The 25,432-nt window shown below is 36.4% G+C and overlaps 2 protein-coding genes and 1 pseudogene across 3 annotated transcripts in view; 1 reads left to right on the top strand and 2 right to left on the bottom strand.

Moving 5' to 3' along the window:
• Window positions 1-244: 244 nt before the first annotated feature.
• Window positions 245-7,464, bottom strand: LOC113043525 (COP9 signalosome complex subunit 2-like). The gene is made up of 13 exons (XM_026202970.1): window positions 7,342-7,464; window positions 6,822-6,935; window positions 6,666-6,743; window positions 5,908-6,033; window positions 5,703-5,792; window positions 5,425-5,502; window positions 5,162-5,336; window positions 2,690-2,868; window positions 2,322-2,374; window positions 2,124-2,221; window positions 1,929-2,011; window positions 1,043-1,101; window positions 245-961 (listed from the first exon to the last, which is right to left on the bottom strand). The coding sequence occupies exons 1-13, from the start codon at window positions 7,393-7,395 to the stop codon at window positions 817-819; spliced, it is 1,332 nt and encodes a 443-aa protein (XP_026058755.1). The 5' UTR covers window positions 7,396-7,464; the 3' UTR covers window positions 245-816.
• Window positions 7,465-7,504: 40 nt separating this feature from the next.
• LOC113042857 (N-acetylgalactosamine kinase-like) lies at window positions 7,505-19,677 on the top strand (annotated as a pseudogene).
• Window positions 19,674-25,432, bottom strand: part of LOC113043514 (phospholipid-transporting ATPase ID-like) — a 260,088-nt gene continuing 254,329 nt past the window's right edge. For both annotated transcript variants that reach the window (XM_026202954.1, XM_026202955.1), the window contains exons 21-28: window positions 25,283-25,430; window positions 24,809-24,992; window positions 24,243-24,466; window positions 24,073-24,156; window positions 23,751-23,996; window positions 22,956-23,094; window positions 22,241-22,371; window positions 19,674-22,136 (exon numbers count right to left, since the gene is read on the bottom strand). In XM_026202954.1, the coding sequence (XP_026058739.1) occupies window positions 21,810-22,136; window positions 22,241-22,371; window positions 22,956-23,094; window positions 23,751-23,996; window positions 24,073-24,156; window positions 24,243-24,466; window positions 24,809-24,992; window positions 25,283-25,430 (1,483 nt within the window). In that variant the 3' untranslated portion in view covers window positions 19,674-21,809. The remainder of the gene's footprint in view (window positions 22,137-22,240; window positions 22,372-22,955; window positions 23,095-23,750; window positions 23,997-24,072; window positions 24,157-24,242; window positions 24,467-24,808; window positions 24,993-25,282; window positions 25,431-25,432) is intronic.

Here is a 25,432-nt window from a genome sequence, read left to right as displayed (position 1 = left end):
ATGTCTGTATGAGGTATGAGAAAGCTGTCCAATTTTGGGCACTGTATAAATTCATTGTTTATCACACATAAAATTATAAAACTTAAGACACATTTTCATCTGAATCAAATGCATTTAAAAAAAAAATTATATTTAAATATTAAACAATTTATGGTAGCTATAATGGATATATCTATATATAATTTTACATTAAACTTTTTTTTTTAACCAAAAATAAAATAAAAATCATACACCATTACAGAGACATTTTTCACTGAAGCAAGTTTATTTTTGTAGTTGAAAAGTGAAACAGAACAGCTCAGACAGCATAATGCTTTCAACAGATCTGTAATATTTGGTGAGGGGACTTTTAATACGCATGTGCTGCAGTGCAACTGCATAAAACTCCTCAGCTGAAGTCTATGCAAACCAAGTAAAACATGCTGACTCTGACAAGAGAAAGTTCAACAAATAAATGATTTGTTTCAACACAACATGTCCTCACGCTTTCCATTAAAGACAAACATATGCCTCTTAGATGTCTGCCATGTGCCAACATGTGCTATTAAAGAAACATTTTTTTAGATGATGCAAACATGTTCATATTAGAGACCTAACAATTCAGTACAGCAGACATCCTCTGTGGGAACCTCTGCTCTGTTAAGGACATTTAAAACTGACTTAAGTGACTGTAAAAATACAAACTAGCTGAATTATGCTCCTCCTCCTGTGATCGGGAGAGTAAAGGCCTTGAAAGTAGTTAATGTCACTGACAGCCTCGAGTCGACCAGCTGTCCGATGGGTCAATTTGTTTTTTGCAGGATCGTCAGTGTCAAATCAAGCCAGTTTGCTAACAATGGCCTGGTTGAGAGTGTTCAGCTGATTGGTCCATTTGTCCAGGGCGGTGTATCGAGCTCCGCCTCTTTTCTGGTGATCGAGCTCCAACAGCTGATTGACTTGATCAATTCTACCGTTGATTGTGCTGAAAGAAAGACATACATCAGATAAAACTTATTTTTATTTATTTACCTTTTTTACTATATTATAAAAGTATTATACTTACTTGTCTAAAATACACTGCACAAGCAAGCTTTCCACATCTGCAACATCAATATTCAATTCCTAAAAAAAAAAAAAAAAGCAAAAAAACAGGGAACATTATATTAAAATTGCATAATATATAATATAATATAATATTAGTGCTGGGTAATGATTAAAATGTTTAATCGTGATTAATCAAATGATTGTCTGTGAATAATCACAATGTTATGCACAAAACTAATAATGCATTCAAAAGTAGTGTATTGTGTCCTTTTTTCATTTAAAAGTAGTCCTACTGCTATATGGACAATTGTTATAGTACAATAACATTCAGTTTGCACTTAACACTTAAATAAGGTGCTTTTTACAGCAGTGTTCCTTTTACATAGTAGCAGTAAAAATATTTCTTGTAAATCTTACCTTATAATATGAATGTAATTAAATTAAATATTAAACAAGCTATTTGTCACTGCCAGGACATTAACATTTTTATAGAAAATATTTAATAGTTTGTTATAGAAAAACAAGTTCTGCTCAGAGTCCAGAGCCTTGATCATAATTACAACAGGCACCGTGCTTTTAGAGACCTGCAGGATCATGGGACCCATCTCAGCAGAGTGCTGCACGGAACAACACTTGACCCCCAAAGCCTGGTTTGTTTGACTAGTGTGATCGCTCCCTGGCTTGGTTGGAAGAGGTGGGCAAGAGCACAGTTCAGTTATATATAGATCAGTGAGTGTGAACGCTAACCGCGCCGGAGTGCAGATCTTCTGATACGTGCTTCATGTATATTTATGAATGGACTTTCATAATAATAAGAAAAACTGTTAACACGTGATCAAATAATTATAAGTTAATGCAATAATAACGTGTTAACTTGCCCAGCCCTAAATATAATATAGGTTTACCTTTGAAATAAATGGTATGTGTATCCTAGTGTAAGGCTTAATCAATTTGATGAGCACTTGTGTTCTTATGTTCCGTAGCAATTCTGAAAGAAAAAGCAAGGAGCAAAATGAATATGTACTTTTTGAATGCACACTTGTTGCATGAGATTTATTAAATAAATGTGAATGTTAAAAGCCAAAGTCGCCCAAACTGACCCTCAATATGTTCTCTGATGAAGGGGTCGTCCATTATGTTGCTGTGATTCGTCTTTAGGATTTTCTCAAATTCTGTGATGTCATTGTTCTGGTAGGCACTAGGAGCAAGTAATAGGTAATTAATACCATGAAATAAATTAATAAAAAACAGAAAAGGACCAGATAAATGGAGAAATGAAAAGTAATGTACACACTTACCTTACCAGGTTTGTCATCGCTAGAATTTCTGGATCATTTTTGTAGGGTTTTGCCTAGTCACAGAGTCATAAAGAAAGAATCAGTAGTTATATCATATACCACAGTGTTTTTATTATCTATGATCAGGCCTAGATGAGATCTGCAGCTTTGTGCTTTTACCTGCTCTGATTCTGGGGGAAAATAAGTTGCTATTTAAGTTTAAATCATGTACGTCAAGCAAAACTAAGAGTATTACATAACTATTGATCAATATAAGCAACCTTAAAGGAACATTCAACAATGAAGAACGTGTAGAACTTTGTAAACTAATGATGGGACGGTAAACTAATGAGATCCCACATGGGCCTGTGCTGATTGCCACCTTATACCTCTTGAGAATCAAATGGATTGATTCCAGACTTCATCAGCATGTTGGCCAAGACCAGGTACTTCAGGCAAGTGGTTCGCCTGGGGCTTCCAGACTCGTCATAGTTCTTGAAAGCTTCGAAAAAGTCTGTATGCGCCTTCTCAAACTCTCCCTCCCTCAGGTGCATTTTACCGCCGCACTCTAAAGAGAAACAGTCACATGTCAAACCAAATTAGTGCACTTTCCAGTTCAAAATCCAAACCAAACTTTCCAATCAACCCAAACTTAACACTGATTTCCACACATTTTCACAACTAACTTAACGAAAACTTTGTAATTGTACATGAAATAAAAAACAAAACGTAGCCATTACAAAAAAAAACTTTTCAATTATACACACAGACAAAAATTCAACAAATTTCGACATCTTCGCAACTAAATTTCCATTTGTACACAAAGCAAAAACAAACAAACAAAAACATCAAAAATATCAAAACAAACAAAATGTCCAATTATACACAAACAAAAACTAAATGAAAAACAAATACTAAACCAGCTCAAGCTAAACACAAATTTCCATTTTTTCATCTTCACAACTACAGCTGCTGGTCATATAATTAGAATATCATCAAAAAGTTGATTTCACTAATTCCATTCAAAAAGTGAAAATATTACACACACTGACATATTTCAAACATTTATTTCTTATAATTTTAAAGATTATAACAGACAATTAATGTCACTAATTTGTCCCAAATTCAGTATCTCAGAAAATTTGAATAGTGACGTGACATACGGAATATAACTTAAGACCAATACAAATAAAGGATTTTTTGAAATCTTGGCCACCTGAAAAGTATGAACATGAAAAGTATGAGCATCTACAGCACTCAATACATAGTTGGGGCTCCTTTTGGCTGAATTACTGCAGCAATGCGGCGTGGCATGGAGTCGATCAGTCTGTGGCACTGCTCAGGTGTTATGAGAGCCCAGGTTGCTCTGATAGTGGTCTTCAGCTCTTCTGCATTCTTGGGTCTGGCATATCACATCTTCCTCTTCACAATACCCCATAAATTTTCTAAGGGGTTAAGGTCAGGTGAGTTTGCTGGCCAATTAAAAACAGGGATACCGTGGCCCTTAAACCAGGTACTCGTATCTTTGGCTCTGTGCAGGTGCCAAGTCCTGTTGGAAAATTAAATCTGCATCTCCATAAAGTTGGTCAGCAGCAGGAAGCATGAAATGCTCTAAAACTTCCTGGTATACAGCTGCGTTGACCTTGGACCTCAGAAAACACAGTATACCAACACCAGCAGATGAAATGGCACCCCAAACCATCACTGACTGTGGAAACTTTACACTGGACCTCAAGCAACGTGGATTATGTGCCTCTCCTGTCTTCCTACAGACTCTGGGACCCTGATTTCCAAAGGAAATGCTAAATTTACTTTCATCAGAGAACATAACTGTTGACCACTCAGCAGCAGTCCAGTCCTTTTTGTAGCGATATGCTTCTGACGCTGTCTGTTGTTCAAGAGTGGCTTGACACAAGGAATGCAACAGCTGAAACCCATGTATTGCATACATCTGTGTGTAGTTGTTCTTGAAGCACTGACTCCAGCTGTAGTCCACTCTTTGTGAATCTCCCCCACATATTTAAATGGGTTTTGTTTCAAAGTCCTTTCCAGGGTGCGGTTATATCTATTGCTTTTACACTTTTTTTTCTACCACATCTTTTCCTTTCCTTCGCCTCTCTATTAATGTGCTTGGACCAGAGCTCTGTAAACAGCCAGCCTCTTTTGCAATGACCTTTTGTGTCTTGCCCTCCTTGTGCAAGGTGTCAGTGGTCATCTTTTGGACATCTGTCAAGTCAGCAGTCTTCCCCATGATTGTGTAGCCTACAGAACTAGACTGAGAGACCATTTAAAGAACTTTGCAGGTGTTTTGAGTTAATTAGCTGATTAGAATGTGTCACCATGTGTCTTCAGTATTGAACCCTTTTACAATATTCAAATTTTCTGAGATTTGAATTTGGGATTTTCCTTAGTTGTCAGTTATAATCATCTAAATTAAAAGAAACATTTGAAATATATCAGTCTGTGTGTAATGAATGAATATAATACACAAGTTTTACTTTTTGAATGGAATTAGTGAAATCAATTAACTTTTTGATGATATTCTAATTATATGATCAGCACCTGTATAAGCAAAATCCACAACTATAAACAGAACAAAAAACTAACCCACTATCCCATTACACACAAAAGAAAAAAACAAACCAAAACCCAAGCTAAATACTTATTTCCACGCCTTCACAAATTTTGCAATGGTACACCAAACCAAAACAATCCATGCTAAAATTAAACACTAAATAAATAGTAAAACACAAACAATAGTAAAAAAAAAAACAAATCAACCAAAACTAAAAACTAATTTCCATGTCTTAGTTTTCATAACTACATCTCTACATTAAACCAGACTAAAGTGTGTCCATTACCTCTGATGACCCCCATGATGAGCGGATGTGGGATGGCTGATTTAATGTGTAATGACTGCTCATACAGGGCTTTGAGTTTCTTGTTGTTTTTCTGTGCCGTATACATCTGAATCTCCAAAGCATAGATCTCCAACAGCTGAGTGCCCTTCTTCAAGTCGTCCTCTCCGTCATCCGTCTAATTAAGAGATTCAATCCATTTCAAAGTGACAGAAGATGTCTCAAGCAGGTTTTCTTATTTACACAACACTAATTCTTTACTCTACCTGACATGACTGATGCAACTGCCTGAGAATCTTCTGGAGCTTTGCAAACTCTTCTCTTTCCAGGTACAACTTTCCCAGCTACATGAACCAGAGAAACAGAAGTGAGCAATATTCTCGCAGTATCTGAGTCTTTCTGAAGCTTGCACAAGCAATAATGTAAACAGCTTTACCAGAATTATCATAGTATTAAGCATATTATTGTTCCTGATACATAAGTGCGCACTAGCATCTGCTCAGTCAAATAATCGAAATACAGAATGCACTGCTGTTGCACAAACCTTGGTGTTCGTTTTAAACCAAAGTCTGTCGTTTTTGGCATCTTTTAATGCTTCCAGTGTGGTCTCATAAAACTCTTGTAGCAAGTCCATCTAGAAACATGAAAAGAGAAATTATATTTAATATTTAACAGCATTTAAATAATATGACTTACTATCACAAATATATTACTGAATTCAGAAAGCAGTTTAAAATGCACTTAAATACCTGTTTGGAGGTTGAGATATAATCTAGAATAGAGTTGATGGATTTCTCCGAGTAGTTTCTGGTGACAGCACTCCTGATGTATGTCAAAAGCTGTTTGTACCGGTTCATCATTTCTGGAAAATTTGTCTGTAAAAATACACACACACACAAAAAAATCTGATTTTATAGTGCACTGCTAACATAATAATAAAATGTATTATTATTAATATTAGTATCACGGTTTAGAAATGTTAGATAACATATAAAAATTATAAAAATGCAACAAAAAAAAACACATATATACACATATACATATATATACATATATATACATATACATATATATATATATATATATATACACATATATATATATATTAGGGGTGTAACGATACGCGTATTGGTATTGAACCGATCGTTGGACTAATTAATTATATTTGGAAAATAAATAAAAAATTGTGGAATATAATGATATGCGTTCAACAAGGTAGCCCAATAACACAAACGACATAATGGGCAACGCCCCTGACACCCCCGAAGAAGAAAAAAAACACCAGCTTATGTGTTTATGTTACAGTACTAAATAAAAAATAGCATGCATTTAGTATGATCTCTCTTATTCTTTGAAAATTATTCACATTTTCACAGATTCTGCAAGGGGTGCCCAAACTCTCACATGCCACCATATATATATATATATATATATGTGTGTGTGTGTGTGTGTGTGTGTGTGTGTGTGTATTATTTAATAAATAATTTAAGCTACTATTGTTACGCACAAGCTTGAAGTTGATCTTAATCATCTGTTTCAGTGCTTTGAATCCCCATTCTCCCTTCTCTCCCTCCAGCTCCAGCACCTGCAGAACAGAAAACAGTGATTACACCCTTCACAGAATCACACACAGATCCTGACTCTGACAGATCTTATGTCTGACCTTCTGGAAGCTGCTCAGGGCTGCTTTAGGATCATCTTCCTTCAGGGCCTTGGAGTTGTAGTACTGGTTCTCCAGATCAACATTGGGCTCAGAGTTGCTGTCCTCTGAATACTCCTGAAGTCAAAGCACGGTAGGAGTAAATGAACAAGACACTGCACACACAGTGAAACGCCTTGAAAGATACTGTGTATTGTATATATTGTGTGTGAATGCTTAACAATTAACCTGATTATTTATAACTGTAAAACTGTACATATGTAATAATCTATTTCTCAGTAAATTATCTATATACGAGCTAACAGAGTCAGGTTTCGTAAATACATCACATTTCTTAAAGAACCTCAAATAAAACTACTTAAGGCTGTCTTATTTCTTGGGTTCATCTTTGCAGCATTAGCAAACTAGCCACCTGCTAAACAACCGAAACTAAGCGCCTATAAACACGCCTTTTCATGTTAATATGTCGGCTTCGCGTTAAATCAAATGCATTTAGATTTGCGTTTGTTTTAAACAGTCTTACCAAGTCATAATCCTCCTCATCATCGCACATGAAATCATCTTCCATGTCAGACATTTTGACCGGAGAGACTCTTACCCACAATGCACTGCGGAAACGCGTTTTGACATCACGCTGCGCGCGCAGTTTCCGATTCCTGCCGAGTGATTCCGAATCCAGTGAATGGCTTTGAGGGATTCGTGTCAGAGTCTTCCGTGTTGACTCACGAATCCGGTTGTGACAGTCAGCTGACAGTCAGCACTTGTGCAGTGTCAGTCAACTCGTGCAATAGTGTATTTACTGCAAAACAAAGCTTAAAATCCGCACAATGACCACAGTTCCTCCGGAAATCAAAGTGTTTTTCAGTGGGAATGAAAGGTGAGTCGCGAAGGTTCGGAAAACTTCGGAAAGCTGTTCGGAAAACTTCGATTGCGTTTGAATGGAATCAACTCACTCGCTATTTATTTAGTTTAAACGTACATGTCTTTTTGTCGTAGGCACACCGTTGAATCGGTTTTCTGTCATCTTTTGTTAGGTTGCAGAAACTGAAAGAGCCTTTTCATGGAAAATACATACAAATGGCTCTTTTCTTTGCTTGTGCTCCTGGGAGGGTGCATTTGATATGTGGGCTGTGAACAAAACAACTAATACCATCAGCATTGCATCTGATATTAAATCTGATCATTTTTAGGTGAGCATGTTGATTATTGTGGCTATGCTGTGCTGCCAATGGCAATAGAGCAGAATATTCTCGCTGCAGTTTCTGTGAGTGACTCCATAGCAATACTGCGGTCAAGCCAGCCGCCAAGTAGAAAAGCACGGTCAATCTAGCCGCCACGTTATTTCGAGGGTCGCGTATAAACTGCGTATTACGGTAATACCGTCAGAGAACTGATCTGAATGCAGTGCTCTTCCAGCGAACGCTACTTTTTTTCCCCAACACACAGCCGTTACTGTCTGATACTCTAATACTCATATTATAAAATAAGAACAATAATATATGCTTGCTGCATCCCTACATTCGAAAAGCTATAAAAATAAAAGTTCTAGAATGCACAGACCGGTTCCACCTCAGACAGAAAGTAGAGTGTCAGCTGCATGCTGCTGCATCTACTTTTAAAAATATATAAAAATAAAAGTTATAGATTGCACAGACCACTTTCACCTCAGATTGAGAGTACACCTTACCACAAAGTCAGCTGCATCGTTTCAGGACAGTCTGATGTGTACTTACAAAATAAGAGCCCCCCCAAATATCATAAATGAGATGCTGCATCTCTAATTTCAAAAATCTATAAAAATAAAAGTTATAGATTGCACAGACCACTTTCACCTCAGATTGAGAGTACACCTTGCCACAATGTCAGATGCATCGTTTCAGGACAGTCTGATGTGGAATTACAAAATAAGAGCCTCCCAAATCTCATAAAAAAGCTGCTGCATCTCTACTTTCAAAAATCCATAAAAACAAAAGTTATAGATTGCACACACCACTTTCACCTCAGATTGAGAGTACACCTTGCCACAATGTCAGCTGCATCGTTTCAGGACAGTCTGATGTGTAATTACAAAATAAGAGTCTCTCAAATCTCATAAAAAACTGCTTCATCTCTACTTTCAAAAATCCATAAAAACAAAAGTTATAGATTGCACAGACCACTTTCACCTCAGATTGAGAGTACACCTTGCCACAATGTCAGCTGCATCGTTTCAGGACAGTCTGATGTGTAATTACAAAATAAAACCCTCCCAAATCTCATAAACAAGCTGCTGCATCTCTACTTTCAAAAATCTATAAAAACAAAAGTTATAGATTGCACAGACCACCTTCACTTCAGATTGAGAGTACACCTTGCCACAATGTCAGCTGCATCGTTTCAGGACAGTCTGATTTGGAATTACAAAATAAAACCCTCCCAAATCTCAAAAATAAGATGCTGCATCTCTACATTCAAAAATGTATATTAAAAAAAGTTATAGATTGCACAGACCACTTTCACCTCATATTGAGAGTACACCTTGCCACAATGTCAGCTGCATCGTTTCAGGACTGTCTAATGTGTAATTACAGAATAAGAGCCCCCCAAATATCATAAATGAGATGCTGCATCTGATAAAGTGAAAAGCAATAGCAATATTAAACTGTAGCAGTTCCCTGATATTTCCAACTAATACATTTCTAGATCCAATGTGACACATGTGAAAGGTGGTACCATGAAAAGTGCCTGGGTATGGCCAAAGAAGACCTGGAACAGGCCAGAGCTAACACATGGAGCTGCATATTGTGCTCTTAAAGTGTTTCATTAAAACAAACTTTTTTCTTTTTCCTTTTTTTTCTTTTTTTTTTGAAGTGTTCAGTTGTTCTTTTAAATTGTTATTAATAGTTGTAAATGGTAAATTGTTTTGATTAAATTGAGTATAAACACTGTTTTGTGAAAAATGTGAAAGAAAAGTCTTAAATTATTATAAAATTAAAAAATGTTATGTGTGAAATTCAACATCAGAACATTATGTCTTTTTGTAGTTGATGTTGTACTCTTAATCTGAGTTGAAAATGGTATGTGGACCCTAGAACTTTTATTTTTATAGCTTTTTGAAAGTAGAGATGCTCAAACGTATATATTCTGCATTTATTTTGTAAAATTCTACATCAGAGAGTCCTGAAACGACAGAGATGACACTTGGGATTGTGTACTCTCAATCTGAGGTGAATGTAGTCTGTGCAATCTAAAAATTTAATTTTTATACATTTTTGAAAATAGAGATGCAGAATCTCATTCATGAGATTTTTTTTTTGGGGGGGGGGGGTCCTATTTTGTAATTCCACATCAGACAGTTCTGAAACGACGCAGCTGATTTTGTGGGAAGGTGTACTCTTAATCTGAGGTGAAAGTGGTCTGTGCAATCTATAACTCTTTTTAAATATACATTTTTGAAAGTAGAGATGCAGCAGTTTTTTTTTTAGATGTGGGAGGCTTTTATTTTGTAATTCCACATCAGACAGTTCTGAAACGACGCAGCTGATTTTGTGGGAAGGTGTACTCTTAATCTGAGGTGAAAGTGGTCTGTGAAATCTATAACTCTTTTTAAATATACATTTTTGAAAGTAGAGATGCAGCAGTTTTTTTTTAGATGTGGGAGGCTTTTATTTTGTAATTACACATCAGACTGTCCTGAAACGATGCAGCTGACATTGTGGCAAGGTGTACTCTCAATCTGAGGTGAAAGTGGTCTGTGCAATGTATAACTTTAATTTGTATAGATTTTTTTATATAGAGATGTAGCATCTCATTTATGATATTTGGGGGCTCTTATTTTGTAATTCCACATCAGACCGTCCTGAAACGATGCAGCTGACATTGTGGTAAGGTGTACTCTCAATCTGATGTGAAAGTGGCATGTGCAATCTATACATTTTTTTCATATATAATTTTGAAAGTAGAGCTGAAGCAGCTTGTTTATGAGATTTGAGAGGCTCTTATTTTGTACTTACACATCAGACCGTCCTGAAACGATGCAGCTGACATTTTGGCTAGGTGTACTCTAAATCTGAGGTGAAAGTGGCCTGTGCAATCTATAACTTTACATTTTATAGATTTTCTGAAATACAGTAGATGCAGCATCTCATTTATGATATTTGGGAGGCTGTTATTTTGTAATTCCACATCAGACTGTCCTGAAACGATGCAGCTGACATTGTGGTAAGGTGTACTCTCAATCTGAGGTGAAAGTGGTCTGTGCAATGTATAACTTAAATTTGTATAGATTTTTGAATATAGAGATGTAGCATCTCATTTATGAGATTTGGGAGGCTCTTATTTTGTAATTCCAAATCAGACTGTCCTGAAACGATGCAGCTGACTTTGTGGTAAGGTGTACTCTCAATCTGAGGTGAAAGTGGTTTGTGCAATGTATAACTTTAATTTTTATAGATTTTTGAATGTAGAGATGCAGCATGTCATTTATGATAGTTGGGGGGGCTCTTATCTTATTTTGTAAGTACACATCAGAAGGCCTGAAACGATGCAGCTGATATTGTGGGAATGTGTACTCTCAATCTGAGGTGAAAGTGGTCTGTGCAATGTATAACTTGAATTTTTATAGATTTTTGAAAATAGAGATGAAGCATCTAATTTATGGTATTTGGGGGGCTCTTATTTTGTAATTCCATATCAGACAGTCCTGAAACGATGCAGCTGACATTTTGGCTAGGTGTACTCTAAATCTGAGGTGAAAGTGGCCTGTGCAATCTATAACTTTACATTTTATAGATTTTCTGAAATACAGTAGATGCAGCATCTCATTTATGATATTTGGGAGGCTGTTATTTTGTAATTCCACATCAGACTGTCCTGAAACGATGCAGCTGACATTGTGGTAAGGTGTACTCTCAATCTGAGGTGAAAGTGGTCTGTGCAATGTATAACTTAAATTTGTATAGATTTTTGAATATAGAGATGTAGCATCTCATTTATGAGATTTGGGAGGCTCTTATTTTGTAATTCCAAATCAGACTGTCCTGAAACGATGCAGCTGACTTTGTGGTAAGGTGTACTCTCAATCTGAGGTGAAAGTGGTTTGTGCAATGTATAACTTTAATTTTTATAGATTTTTGAATGTAGAGATGCAGCATGTCATTTATGATAGTTGGGGGGGCTCTTATCTTATTTTGTAAGTACACATCAGAAGGCCTGAAACGATGCAGCTGATATTGTGGGAATGTGTACTCTCAATCTGAGGTGAAAGTGGTCTGTGCAATGTATAACTTGAATTTTTATAGATTTTTGAAAATAGAGATGAAGCATCTAATTTATGGTATTTGGGGGGCTCTTATTTTGTAATTCCATATCAGACAGTCCTGAAACGATGCAGCTGATATTGTGGGATGGTGTACTCTCAATCTGAGATGAAAGTGGCCTGTGCAATCTAACTTTTATTTTTATAGATTTTTGAATGTAGAGATGCATCATCTCATTTATGATATTTGGGGGGCTCTTATTCTGTAATTACACATCAGACAGTCCTGAAACGATGCAGCTGACATTGTGGCAAGGTGTACTCTCAATCTGCGGTGAAAGTGGCCTGTGCAATCTATAACTTTTTTTATATACATTTTTGAAAGTAGAGATGCAGCAGTTATTTTTTTTTTTTGATTTGGGAGGCTCTTATTTTGTAATTCCACATCAGACTGTCCTGAAACGATGCATCTGACATTGTGGCAAGGTGTACTCTCAATCTGAGGTGAAAGTGGTCTGTGCAATCTATAACTTTTATTTTTATAGATTTTTGAAATTAGAGATGCAGCATCTCATTTATGATATTTGGGGGGGCTCTTATTTTGTAAGTACACATCAGACTGTCCTGAAACGATGCAGCTGACTTTGTGGTAAGGTGTACTCTCAATCTGAGGTGAAAGTGGTCTGTGCAATCTATAACTTTTATTTTTATATATTTTTAAAAGTAGATGCAGCAGCATGCAGCTGACACTCTACTTTCTGTCTGAGGTGGAACCGGTCTGTGCATTCTAGAACTTTTATTTTTATAGCTTTTCGAATGTAGGGATGCAGCAAGCATATATTATTGTTCTTATTTTATAATATGAGTATTAGAGTATCAGACAGTAACGGCTGTGTGTTGGGGAAAAAAAGTAGCGTTCGCTGGAAGAGCACTGCATTCAGATCAGTTCTCTGACGGTATTACCGTAATACGCAGTTTATACGCGACCCTGGAAATAACGTGGCGGCTAGATTGACCGTGCTTTTCTACTTGGCGGCTGGCTTGACCGCAGTATAGCAATCCAGCTGGCCAACACTGAGCCCAAATATCTTCATTACAGAAATAAGTTTAATAATATGTCATTGGTAACATTTATTTGCAGAAATGTATTTATTATTTAATTTTATGTAAGCTTATTTAATGAATATAAAAGTAATTTTTTTTTAGAATTGCATGTTTATATATCACAATTGCAAGTTATTAATTAGAAATTCAGAATCGTGAGTTAATAATTTGCCATTATGAGATATAAACTTTTAATCCTTAGAAAAAAAGTTAAAATTCACAATGCAAGAAAAAAAGTCTAAATTGTGGGATAAAAAGTCACAGTTACCTTTTTTCATATTTTTATTCTGTGATTGAAATAATAATCGATAAACTTAACTACTAACTTACTTTATGAACACTTATTTCTGCCACAGAATAAAATTTACTTTGTATATTTGTAAAATTTAATTTATATATCTTGCAATTGTGTTATGACCGTGTAATTCAGACTTTTTCCCTAAGAAGCAAGTTTTTATCTTGCATTTGCAAGTTAAGTAAATTAATTAATTGTGATTATATATATATATATATATATATATATATATATATATATATATGTATAAACAATTGTGAGATGAAAAGTCACCCTTACTCCCCTTTTTTAAAATATATTTTCATTATGTGGCAAAAATAAGATTCCATAAATATACTTATTTCTGCCTCAGAATGAAAATATCTCTATATTTGTAAAAAAAGGTAGGCCTAATTGTGACATTTTTTTTTAATAATTCAGACTTTAATAATACAGTAATACAGTAAATTCCCAATTAAAATTTTCTCATTTGAGGTTATATCTTGCAATTACAAAGTATGAATTGAAAGTTAGAAACTTGCAATTGCAAAAGAAAAAAAATGTCAAAATTGTGAGTTTAAAGGCACAATTACCTTTTTGTATTTTTATTCTATAGAGGGAATAATATTCCATATTCTAGCTTGCCTACTTATTTCTTTATTTCAGGGATTTCACAGTGTCTGTGGATGGCATCTCCATTGACAGAGATGATTCTCATTTGAGTGAGAGGAATCCAGGTGAGATGATTAACATTACTTGTAATGCATACTTGCTTCATGCAGTCGTTTGACCCTTGACCTGGTGTATGACCCTTGACCACTTGAGCTTGTCTTCTTTGGCAGGGATGTGTTGTATGGTAGACGGGACTATCCCGGCCAGCTCGGGTCTGTCCAGCTCCAGTGCCCTGGTGTGCTGTGCTGCTCTGGTCTCGACGGAGGCCAATCAGAAGTCTCTGTCTAAGGTGTCCCTTACTGTAAACCCCCTTACATGCATTACACACAACTGCTGCTGATCATAGATGTGCACTGATGTGATTTCAGGTGACTCTTGCAGAGACGTGTTCCCAGTGTGAGCGTTATATTGGCTGCCGGCCAGGGTGATATGGCCGGCAGCCATATCACCCCGGAGCCCAAGACCGGTTTCCCACTGAAGCTAAGCAGGGCTGAGCCTGGTCAGTACCTGGATGGGAGACCTCCTGAGAAAGCTAGGTTGCTGCTGGAAGAGGTGCTAGTGAGGCCAGCAGGGGGTGCTCACCCTGTGGTCTGTGTGGGTCCTAGCGCCCCAGTGTAGTGATGGGGACGCTATACTGTCAACGAGCACCGTCCTTCGGATGAGACGTTAAACCGAGGTCCTGACTCTCTGTGGTCAGTAAAAATCCCAGGATGTCTTTCGAAAAGAGTAGAGGTGTGACCTCGGCATCCTGGCTAAAAAAATTCGCCCATTGGCCTCTGACCATCATGGCCTCCTAGCAATCCCCATATCCGCTGATTGGCTTCATCACTCCGTCTCCTCTCCACCAGTAAGCTGGTGTGTGGTGTGTGGTGGGCGTTCTGGCGCAATATGGCTGCCGTCGCATCATCCAGGTGGATGCTGCACACTGGTGGTGGATGAGGAGGTACCCCCTGTCTATGTAAAGCGCTTTGAGTGCCTAGAAAAGCGCTATATAAATGTAAGGAATTATTATTATTATATTGGCACTGAGGGGTTAGGAATGGATCAGTCCATTTCTTTTCTCGCAGAGGAGGGGACAGTAAGCCATGTGTTTCATATTTCTTCTTTCAATATATGCCATTTGATTCATTTTTGGTATTGGGGTCAATAGCTGATCCTCTTTTTTGTGACCACAAAAAAAAAAAACAATTTATGTAAAATAATGACAGAATGTTTTTTTTTTATGATAATCAAGTTTAAAAACATAAAATATATTTCACTTGGATATTTTTTGTGGGCATTATCAAGTGTTCCAACTGTATACATGTATATATATATATATATATTGATATGATCATTAAAAATGTGTACTCTCATATGTATTCAGGGTGTTTTTATTTTATTACACCACATGACATTTTAATATGGTGTGTTTTTTTAAACCATGTAAAACCAACATGAATACAATGAGTTTATTTCATAAACTGCAAAGTTTTTAAAGGGACTCTTATTTAACGCTGTGCATCTAAAGATTTCCAGGTTTATTTGATGAACAAAAAAACAAAAAAAGTGTGTATTTTGAAGTCTAAATCTTTGTAACATCGTACATTTAATGTGATTTCTCCGACTTTTAAAAGGTAGTGTACATAATGTACAGTGGAGTGGGTTTAACATGATGTCCAGTAGGTGGCGCTTTAACCAAATGTACTGTACGTGGAATTTTCAGGACAGTAAAAAAGGAGTTTTGAGATCATCTGCAGCAGCTGAGATGATGATTCACTTCTGAAAAACTGGCACCAGATTTTGAGACCTATAAATCTGTCGATTTAAATCCAGAAGAAGTTTAATAATAATAAGCGTCAGTGCTTTGCCACTAATAAGTATCTGGTAACACAGGAGGAAATTTCCCCAAAATTGTTCTAGCTTTCATTTAAGTCTACTTTCTAGATATTTTGGATTAGTATGTTCACCTAAAAATGTAAATGCTGTTATTAATTACTCACCCGAAGATGAATGAATGTCTCACAGGTTTGGAACCACATGAGGGTGAGTGAGTAATTAATGACAGAATTTTTGGGGTGAACTGTCCCTTTAATGGTAGGAAATGGTAATGGTTCTCTGCAGATGCTGGCTGAGGCGCGCGGCCTGGACTGGAGTGGTCTGCTAAAGCTGCAGAAGGAGCTGCAGGTGAGTCTAAATCAACACTACTTACTTTATTAATATATACATCCTGGTCTTATTGGGAAAACAGTCTCATATATTAGCTTATATTGGGGATAATACTATGATTTACACTTAATGTTAAATTATATTCAATTATTTTATACATTATATAGTTAATTTTGATATATTAACTATAAATCTCAGGGGTTTAAGTATATAATTTACATCTAAGGGGTTCAGCTGACAAAAGAATTTGAGAACTGGAGGTAATGCATTAACTAATGGGACCTTACTGTAAAGTGTGTCCTATATATGTGTATATACTGGATGGGCCATTCTACAGAACTGGTCCAAAGTGGAGTTGGAACACGTCTTGAAAAAATTTATTCAATGTTTGCAAAACGTATAATGTCCAAGGTACAAATTTCCAGTAATTGTGCAGTTAATTCTCATATTTCATAAAGTTTTGCAATATTTGTCCTCTCCACAAATTTGTCATTACCGAAACACAGTAATAATATTTTAATTAGAAGGGTTATATTGACCTATTAAGATTTTGCTTGCATCTAAATTGTAAATATAACATTTCTATTTTCTAATGTTTTTTTTTTTAATCAATAATTACATTTTTATCAATATTTCAAGGGTCATTTATGAGATTTGTTGTATTTTGAATCCACATTTTCTTTGTAAAAGGCAAAAAGTTGATCATACTGATTTCGAAGTCTAGGATTCATTCATTTTAATATACTGTACAACCAAAAACTATCATAACATCTTAGTTGGTAATTCAGTAAACTTTTATATTTGACAAAACTTCCCATGTTTCGGTAGTGACAGCACATTTTCGGTAATGACCATAATGCTTTGGTAGTGTCCACATCACATTACTTAAACATACTCAAATCCAATAAAATTGCATAACTGTACTAAAATCTTGTTTATTTCCTCAAAATATGTGGATTATGTTTTCCCTTTCCTCACTACTGAAACAATGATGACATGTTTCAGTATTGACAATTCTATGGGATAACACAAAAAAAAAAAAAAAAAAGATGTCAGTACCAAACCTCAACCAAATGTTTTGGTAGTGACAATTTTAGATACTTTTGAACCTAGCTCAAAGATGCGAATATGCACATGGTTAGCTAGAAGAGCTCTGAACAGTGGTATACATATAAAAACTAAATATTATGAAATAACTAACAAAAAAGTGTGGTTAATTGCAAAAACAGGTGTTCGGTAGTGATGTTCCTTAACGTTACACACAGATTTTAAGACTTTTGAATTAAACTGAATTGAATTTTTCAGTTGACCTTAAATGTACCTCCTCTAATCTTGTAGTTATGAGAGAGAGGGACACTGGAATATTTCCTGATCATAAATTTAGGGTTATAGTTAAAATGAGTCTCGGCCAATGGACTAAAACGTACACTTTCGGTAGTGACGTGAAAAATGCGGGACACTTTTTTTTTTTTTTTACATAAATTTTCATAATTTACAATTAAAATATAAGTATTTTTTTTAACTTAACTTTTTAAAAGAATCAAAAAGATTATTTTTACAACATCAATGAAAAATAAATAAATAAATTGTAAATATAGTTTTCATAAGTTGAAACTCAGGGGTTAGGGTTCGAGACAGCCACATCCCAACTGAAAGTACCCAATAAATGATGATTTTATATATATCAAGCTTACTAAAATGTTAAATATTATTGTGGGTTTCAACAGATGGAAAGATCTTAATAAACACCTAAGATTGAAATACTTAAATGCTTTTTAGATGTGTTTTTTGGTTGTGGGACAGCAGTTTGCATGGCCCATATATATGATTACTCAGACAGACCTCTTCTGTTTTTACCTCAGCGACTCATTGTAAATTGTACCAGCGTGCCATGCACGTGTACGGCGAGGCTGCGTGTGTCCTGCAGTTTAAGGCTGTGTGTGACTCTTCCCCTGCCAGCGCTGTCGCTCAGCTGGGCGATCTGATGAACCGAAGCCGAATGTAGCTGCCCTGAGCTGGACCAGCTGGTGGACACATGTCTGTGAGTGAGACCAGCTGGACATGCCGTTTCACACATACACTTTACAATATTATATAAAACATGTTTCTCTTAATATGCATTTTAATTTCTGTCCCATGTACACTACTGGTCAGAAATAAGTCACTTCTGCTCACCAAGGCTGCATTTACTTGATCAAAAATACAGTAAAAACAGTAATATTGTGAAATATTATTACAATTGAAAATTCCTGTTTTCTTTCTGAATATATTGTCAAATGGAATTTATTTCTGTGATCAAAGCTGAATTTTCAGCATCATTCCTCCAGTCTTCAGTGTCACATGATCCTTCAGAAACCAGACTAATACGCTGATCTGCTTAAGAAACATTTTTTAACATTATCAATGTTAAAAACATTTACTGCTGCTTAATATTTATTGGCAAACCATGATGCACTACCATTCAAAATTGTGTCAAGTAAGAAAAGGACCTTCTATTTAGAGATATACAGTACATTTATATACTTACACAAATATATCTATTCTATTGAACCTTCTGATCTAATGCATCACGGTTTCCACAAATGTTTATTGATCAGCATATCAGATGATTTCTGAAGGATCATGTGACACTAAAGCTTTGATCACAGGAATAGACTACATTTTATGGCACATTATATTTAAAAAGAAAACCGTTTTAATAAATTGTAACAATATTTCTCAATATTACAGTTCTGTAAAATGTAATCAAATAAATTCAGCCTTGGTGAGCATAAGACACTTCTTTCAGAACCATATAAAAATCTAACTTTTGACCAGTAATTTATTACATGATGCTGAAATAGTTTGAGCTGAATGAGTCAGGCTTATGGAGATTGGCGAGTCTGTCTAATGAACTAGTGTTTTAGCCACATCTTGCTGCTCTCTTCACAGGCAGGCGGGTGCCGTGGGGTCGAGGCTAACCAGAGCAGGATGGGGAGGCTGCACAGTTTCCATGGTACCCAGAGAACGAATAGATTCTTTTCTCCAAACAGTGAGAGAGCAGTATTGCGTGCCTGACGGCCGTCGAGCTGCTCTGGAGAAGCAGAGTTTATTCGTGACAAGGCCGGGAGGAGGGACGGCGATTATCATAGAGGAATGAAAAGAAGCGGAGCAGTTTTCTCTCGCTTTAGCAACACACTCGAGTCTGTGGCCTTGGAAGCAGGAGGTGGCATGTATAATGGCACATATGATGAAAGGGAAACATTTGTACTCTGTGTGTCTTAAAAGAATGAAGAAAGCACTCTGTTCTTTATATAGACAAGTTAAGGTTGTCAAGGCATTAGAGAAATGATCATTGTTCGGTGAATTTCCGTTGACTAAATCCACTCATTTCAAGAATCTGAAGAGAGTAAAACATCTGAAACATGAACGCAAACATTCCTTTTTAAATAAACTCAACAATGGCCATTTAATGCATATCATATAAAAATTACAATGACTTGTATAAAAATCCATGCATTTAAATAAAAACGATAAAGAATCTGCATGGTCTTTGTTGACAAAGTAGCACAGCAGAAAATCTTATACATTCGTCATAAATATATTTAAGATCACATTAAATTAACATGTCAGCTGTACATTCATAAACAGGTAATGTTGCACGATCCCCTTCGTCAAATAAATTATAGAGAAAATATGATCTACATTAATGTAGTCAATGAGGGCAATGAACAGCCTGAATCAAAGAAAAAAACAATGGCAACACATTCAACTCGACAACTGAAAGTACTTCCTTTAATGAAAGGAAAACAAAAAGGCACAAAAATTCCTTCTGTTACAGTAAAAAAATGCCCACTTTATAGACCTTTGTATTGGATGCATGTGGAATTCAAAAGTATAAACGTGTGAATGCTTCAGTCTTTCGCTTGATGGAAGGCACGACTTTTACTGCGTAAAAACTCAATATTCTCAGTTCGCTGCGCTGCATGCAGAAGCACTAACTACGGTTTGAATCATTGGCAAGGGTGGAATGTTTTTACACTTTGTTTAATGTTTTTCTATTTTAAAAAAGGTATATTTAAAATAAAATCTGGCATTTTAAAACCTTTTAAAACCAATTTAAAGGGTTACTCCACCCAAAAATGTTGTTATTATTCACTTACCCCCATGTCTAAGTGTTACTACTCCTCCAGGATGCATTTGGTTGATGCATTTGGGTGCATTTTTAGTAAACTGAGAATAGGTATCTGTGATGCAACTTCCAGGTCTTTAAACAAATCCATATTTAATATGCAATGCATTTATAATCCTAAACCACTGGCTGCATCAGTGTTTACAACAACATAAGAGGTATTATTTCACATACGTGTACATGTTTACTCCCTTATGCTTTATTAGTATTGTTAGAATGATGTCATGTGTTGAACATAAACTCAAGTTGAATTTATTGGTTCAATGCCTGAATCATTCGCATATCGAAGGCAATTTCTGCAGTGGAATTAAAAATAAATAAATAAACGGATATATGCAACTTTTTCTAACAATTCTAAATTCTGATTTCTTTTCCTGGGGGATGATGAAAAATATTATACTTTTTTTTCTTCTTAAAAACTTTGAGTTTATACAGTATCTCACAATTCTGACTTTTTCTCCGAATTCTAAGTTTACATTGTGCAATTCTTTTTTTTGTTTGTGTCATTGAACTAATTATAAAAAACTAACTGCTGCTTTATCTCACAATTTGTAGTGTAATTGCAATGTAATTGCAAGACAACATATCACATTTCTGACTAAAATCATAACATCTTGCAATTCTGACTTTTTTTTTCTCACAATTGCGAGAAAAAAAAACAGAATTGTGGGATGTAAGCTCAGAATTCTGAGAAAAATGCAGAATTTCAAGATGTACAAAAAAGTTAAAATTGCAAGATATAAATGCAGAATTGCGAGGAAAAATAATTCTCAGAATTCTAGATTTACATTTTGCTACTCCGATTTTTTTTTTTGTCAGAATTAAATATAAAAGAAGTAACTGCGGCTTAATCTCAATTTAAAAATTTTTCTTGCAATTGCGAAATAACCTCACAAATCCGACTTATCTTTTCTTACTTTTGTATCAATTGAGATTTTTTTCTTACAATTGCGAGATATATGTGAGATTAATTAATTCAAAATGACAAAGAAAAAGTCTGAATTGTGACATAAAAAGTCACAATTACCTTTTTATTCTTATATCCTGTGGCAGAAACAAGCTTCCATGCAAAAGCATAAAAGCAAGTTCCTAAAACTCGAAATACAAAAACATTGAACTTGGATTTGTGCCAGAAGAGGTGAAAATACAAATTGAAATTTAAACGAATCTCAGGTTCATTTTCAAATTCAAACGGATGCCTTTGAGAAAACTTTGAGTGTTATCTGTGCTTCACTGTGCTAGCTCTTTGTAGTCTCCTGTGCATGTCTAGCCCTCCCATAGTCTAGTCGTGCCTAGAGTGTGTTTGCTCACAATCCATTATCATTTTCTCACATTGAAGACAGGCGCTAATTCCTCTTCCTTGTGTAAAGGAAGATAAACGCTCCTTTATCTGTCCTCCAAGTCTTCCACCGTTACCTCTTGGTTTTGGTCACTTTCCCTCCTAAATCCAGTGCTGCCGGTCTCTGCCGCATCGGTTGTGCTGCTCACTCCGCTGTTTTTCACCAAGCTGGTGCCTCTTGTGGGCGAGGACAGTGGGTATGTGGAAGTGGAGGATGTGGGTACCTTCATGTTCTTGCCGGAGGTGATGAGTTCTCCGTATCCCTGCTGGTGGGCGAAAGCGTACGCCGAGCGTCGAGAACTCGTCCTGCGGACTCTCCTGAGGTTCTGCTCTTGAGGACCCTGCCTCCTAGAGGCCTGCTGAAGTAAACGCACCTATGGGAAGGAAAACGCTTTTGACATAAATTACAATCAATAGTAAAAGGGCATATTATTAATTTTTAATTCCCACTGTACAGTTCAAGTGTTTATGTAGTAACCTTGTCAGTGTGTGTTGGATAGAGATCAGCCTTGATGAACCGGACAGCCACCATGGGCATTATACACACGACTGTGGTGAGGAGGATGACCAGCCACACAATCTTCTGATTCAGAGAGTTACGTGCAGTACCTACAGTCAAACACAATATGGTTAACTTCAATAATAACAGTAAAAACTCTGTGATGATTTATTGTTCCCAGATCAGTGGGGGTTTGATGCTTGAAATAAGGCCTGTGGTCAACACTAGCTCAAGATATTTCCATGTTTTTTTTTCTATAGGTATTTGTCAAGGGATCTAGGCTGATATAATCATCGCAGCTCTTTATATCTAGTGTTCCTGTAGCTCAATTGGTAGAGCACTGCCTTTTCAAGTGCAAGGTTGTGGGTTCGATTCCCCGGGAACACATGATAGGTAAAAACTGATAGCCTGAATTCACTTGTAAGTCACTTTGGATAAAAGCGTCTGCTAAATGCATAACTGTAATTTAATTTAAATTTAATATCTGACAGTTTTGGTTGTACAATGACATATTCATTGATAAAAAATAGCCTGAGCATCTGGTTTTCACAATGGCATCTAAATGCGATGCTGCATCCACACCAGTAGGTGTCAGTCTTGTTTTTAGGAATTTAAATACAAATATAGCTGACTAAACAATAATAATAATTACAAAAAAAAATCAGTGCACCTATAAACCCATTTACATTCTTACCTATGAAAGGAAACTGGTTTGGGAATATGGTAAAAATGCCGTCGCTGTGCATTGCGAAAAGGATCGCAAAGTAAACGGCTAGACTTCCCCAGATAAAGAAGTGGTTAACTGCGGTCCAGTAGTTGGTGTCAAGCCCAATCTGAAACAAAATTCAATATTCCTAACACTAATTTAGGCTTCTTTTTTATTTAACGATATATATATATATATATATATATATATATATATATATATATATATAGCATTAAAGGGATAGTTCACCCAAAAAGTTTAAAAAAAGGATATTTTGCTTACAAAAACTCATTGATTTTCTTCAGAAGGACTTTACTAACCTTACCGAACCATGTGGGGCACTTTTTATGATGGATGTGCTTTATTGAACTTCTTTAGGACTATTGAAAAATATCACCCATTCAATGCTATTATAAAGTTTGAAAGATCCAGGGCATTTTTTTATTCGTCTGAAAGAAGAAAGTCATATACATCTAGGAGTAAATCATGGGGTAATTTTCAATTTTGAGTGAACTATCCTTTTAATATTATTTGCGTTATAATATTTTATAATTTTTTTCAAATTAAATACAAAATCTTTATGATTATAGCACCTTATACACAATCTTTATACAGTTTTATTTCTTAAATTATATTTCTTCAATGATATATAAATATATAAAGAGAGAGAGATTGCAATGTAAAGTTAAACACTTTACATAACCCTTATGTCCTGTACTGTCCTTTGTTTCTAAAGTATTTGAATGGATTGAGGAAACAGGCACAGTTGTTAAATTGTCTCACCTGGACACTGACCACAATGACCAAAGAGGTTGCTATGGTTACCGCGAAAGCCTGTTGATCAGAGATGAGGGCGCCGTCATCCCGGACAGCGGTCAAGAAGGCTCCATATGGGACGAAGAAGAGGATAAATGAGGTACAGACCCCCTGCAGAGTACAGGTGAAGAACTTCCTCTTGTTAAAGAGCTGGTTCAGTTGCCCAGGTCTGTACAGGTTTGGAAAGCGTAAACTGTACTGCTCGTTCACATCCTGCAAAATCAACAGATTTTATGTTAAAAGTTGGGCTACACAATGCACCAAAAACTGACACCTAGACTAGGCTTACCTGATCAAACAGCCCCATAGCCAGAACAGGAAGTGAGGTGTAGACAATGTTGAAGAGTGTGATGAACCACTGGTCGTATACCGTCTATAAAGAGAAAAACATATCATTCATGATCTTAAATTGAGATCACATGCATATTCCATCCAGTCTGAAGCAAGACAAGGTTTTACCTGGGCAGAGAATCCACAGAGGAATCCGTACCAGAAATGAACCAGTGTGAAGGCGAAGTTCTTGTAGAAGAAGTAGCAGAGGAAGTTGCACATGCGGTGGTAGGACCAGCGGCCGTGGACGAGCAGGAGGCGCTGCAGGTAGCGAAACTGAGCGAAGGAATAATCAGAGGCCAACACCGCCTGCATCCCCTCCTGTCCGCTGATGCCCACGCCAATGTGGGCCGCTGGGGAGAGCAGAGACAGTATACACACATCACACATCCTTACAGATCAAAAAGGCCAGCATATTTCTATAGCAACCACTCTATTAGATCAGCAGTGCATCTACATTGAATACTTCAGCCGTACGGCATACACATCACAAGCACCAGATCTCACTGAGCATTAAGATGATAGATGGATAGATAGATAGATAGATAGATAGATAGATAGATAGATAGATAGATAGATAGATAGATAGATAGATAGATAGATAGATAGATAGATAGATAGATAGATAGATATGATGACTGGATGGATAGACAGATCATCTGGCATTGATTAGCAGGCCATTAGTCGTGTCTTACTCTTGATCATACTGACGTCATTGGCTCCGTCTCCGATGGCAAGAGTGACGGCTCTCTTGTGTCTCTTTATGAGCTCGACCACCAGAGCTTTCTGCAGCGGAGTGACCCGACAGCAGATGACCGTCTTACACAGACATGCCACGTCCACCAGGATCTGCTCCAGGTCTGCCTCCAGGGCATGAGCCTTCAGATAACAACACACACATACCTTACATTCAGTGCCATCTATACGCTCTCGGCATGCGCTGGCAGAAGTCTTTCAATTTAGTTCATTTGTTAGAGCTTTGGATTGATGTCATTGGCCTCATTTATCCAGGCAAAACCAATTCCAGCCACTTTCTACCTTAAAACCCCTATTTTTAAGGATAATGCTGAACTGAATGTTCTGTTGGAACAGAACGACCGTCGTTAGGAGCTCAGCGCCACATTATTAAGACTAATAAGTCATTAAGTCAAATTCTCCTCAGCCCTTACCAGACTGTGTCCGTTGATGATTAAAGCGTACTCTGCGATTATGGTCTCTTCAAAGACAGAGTCACTCGAGTACAGTTCTGTCTTTTCCATGTCAAGGCCACTGCTGAATTTGTCTTTGCAAGGTCCCATGATTCTCTCTTTAGCCATCCT

Source organism: Carassius auratus, chromosome 25, assembly GCF_003368295.1.
Source record: "Carassius auratus strain Wakin chromosome 25, ASM336829v1, whole genome shotgun sequence".
Classification (NCBI taxonomy): Eukaryota; Metazoa; Chordata; class Actinopteri; order Cypriniformes; family Cyprinidae; genus Carassius; species Carassius auratus.
This window is presented reverse-complemented; position numbering and strand designations above follow the sequence as displayed.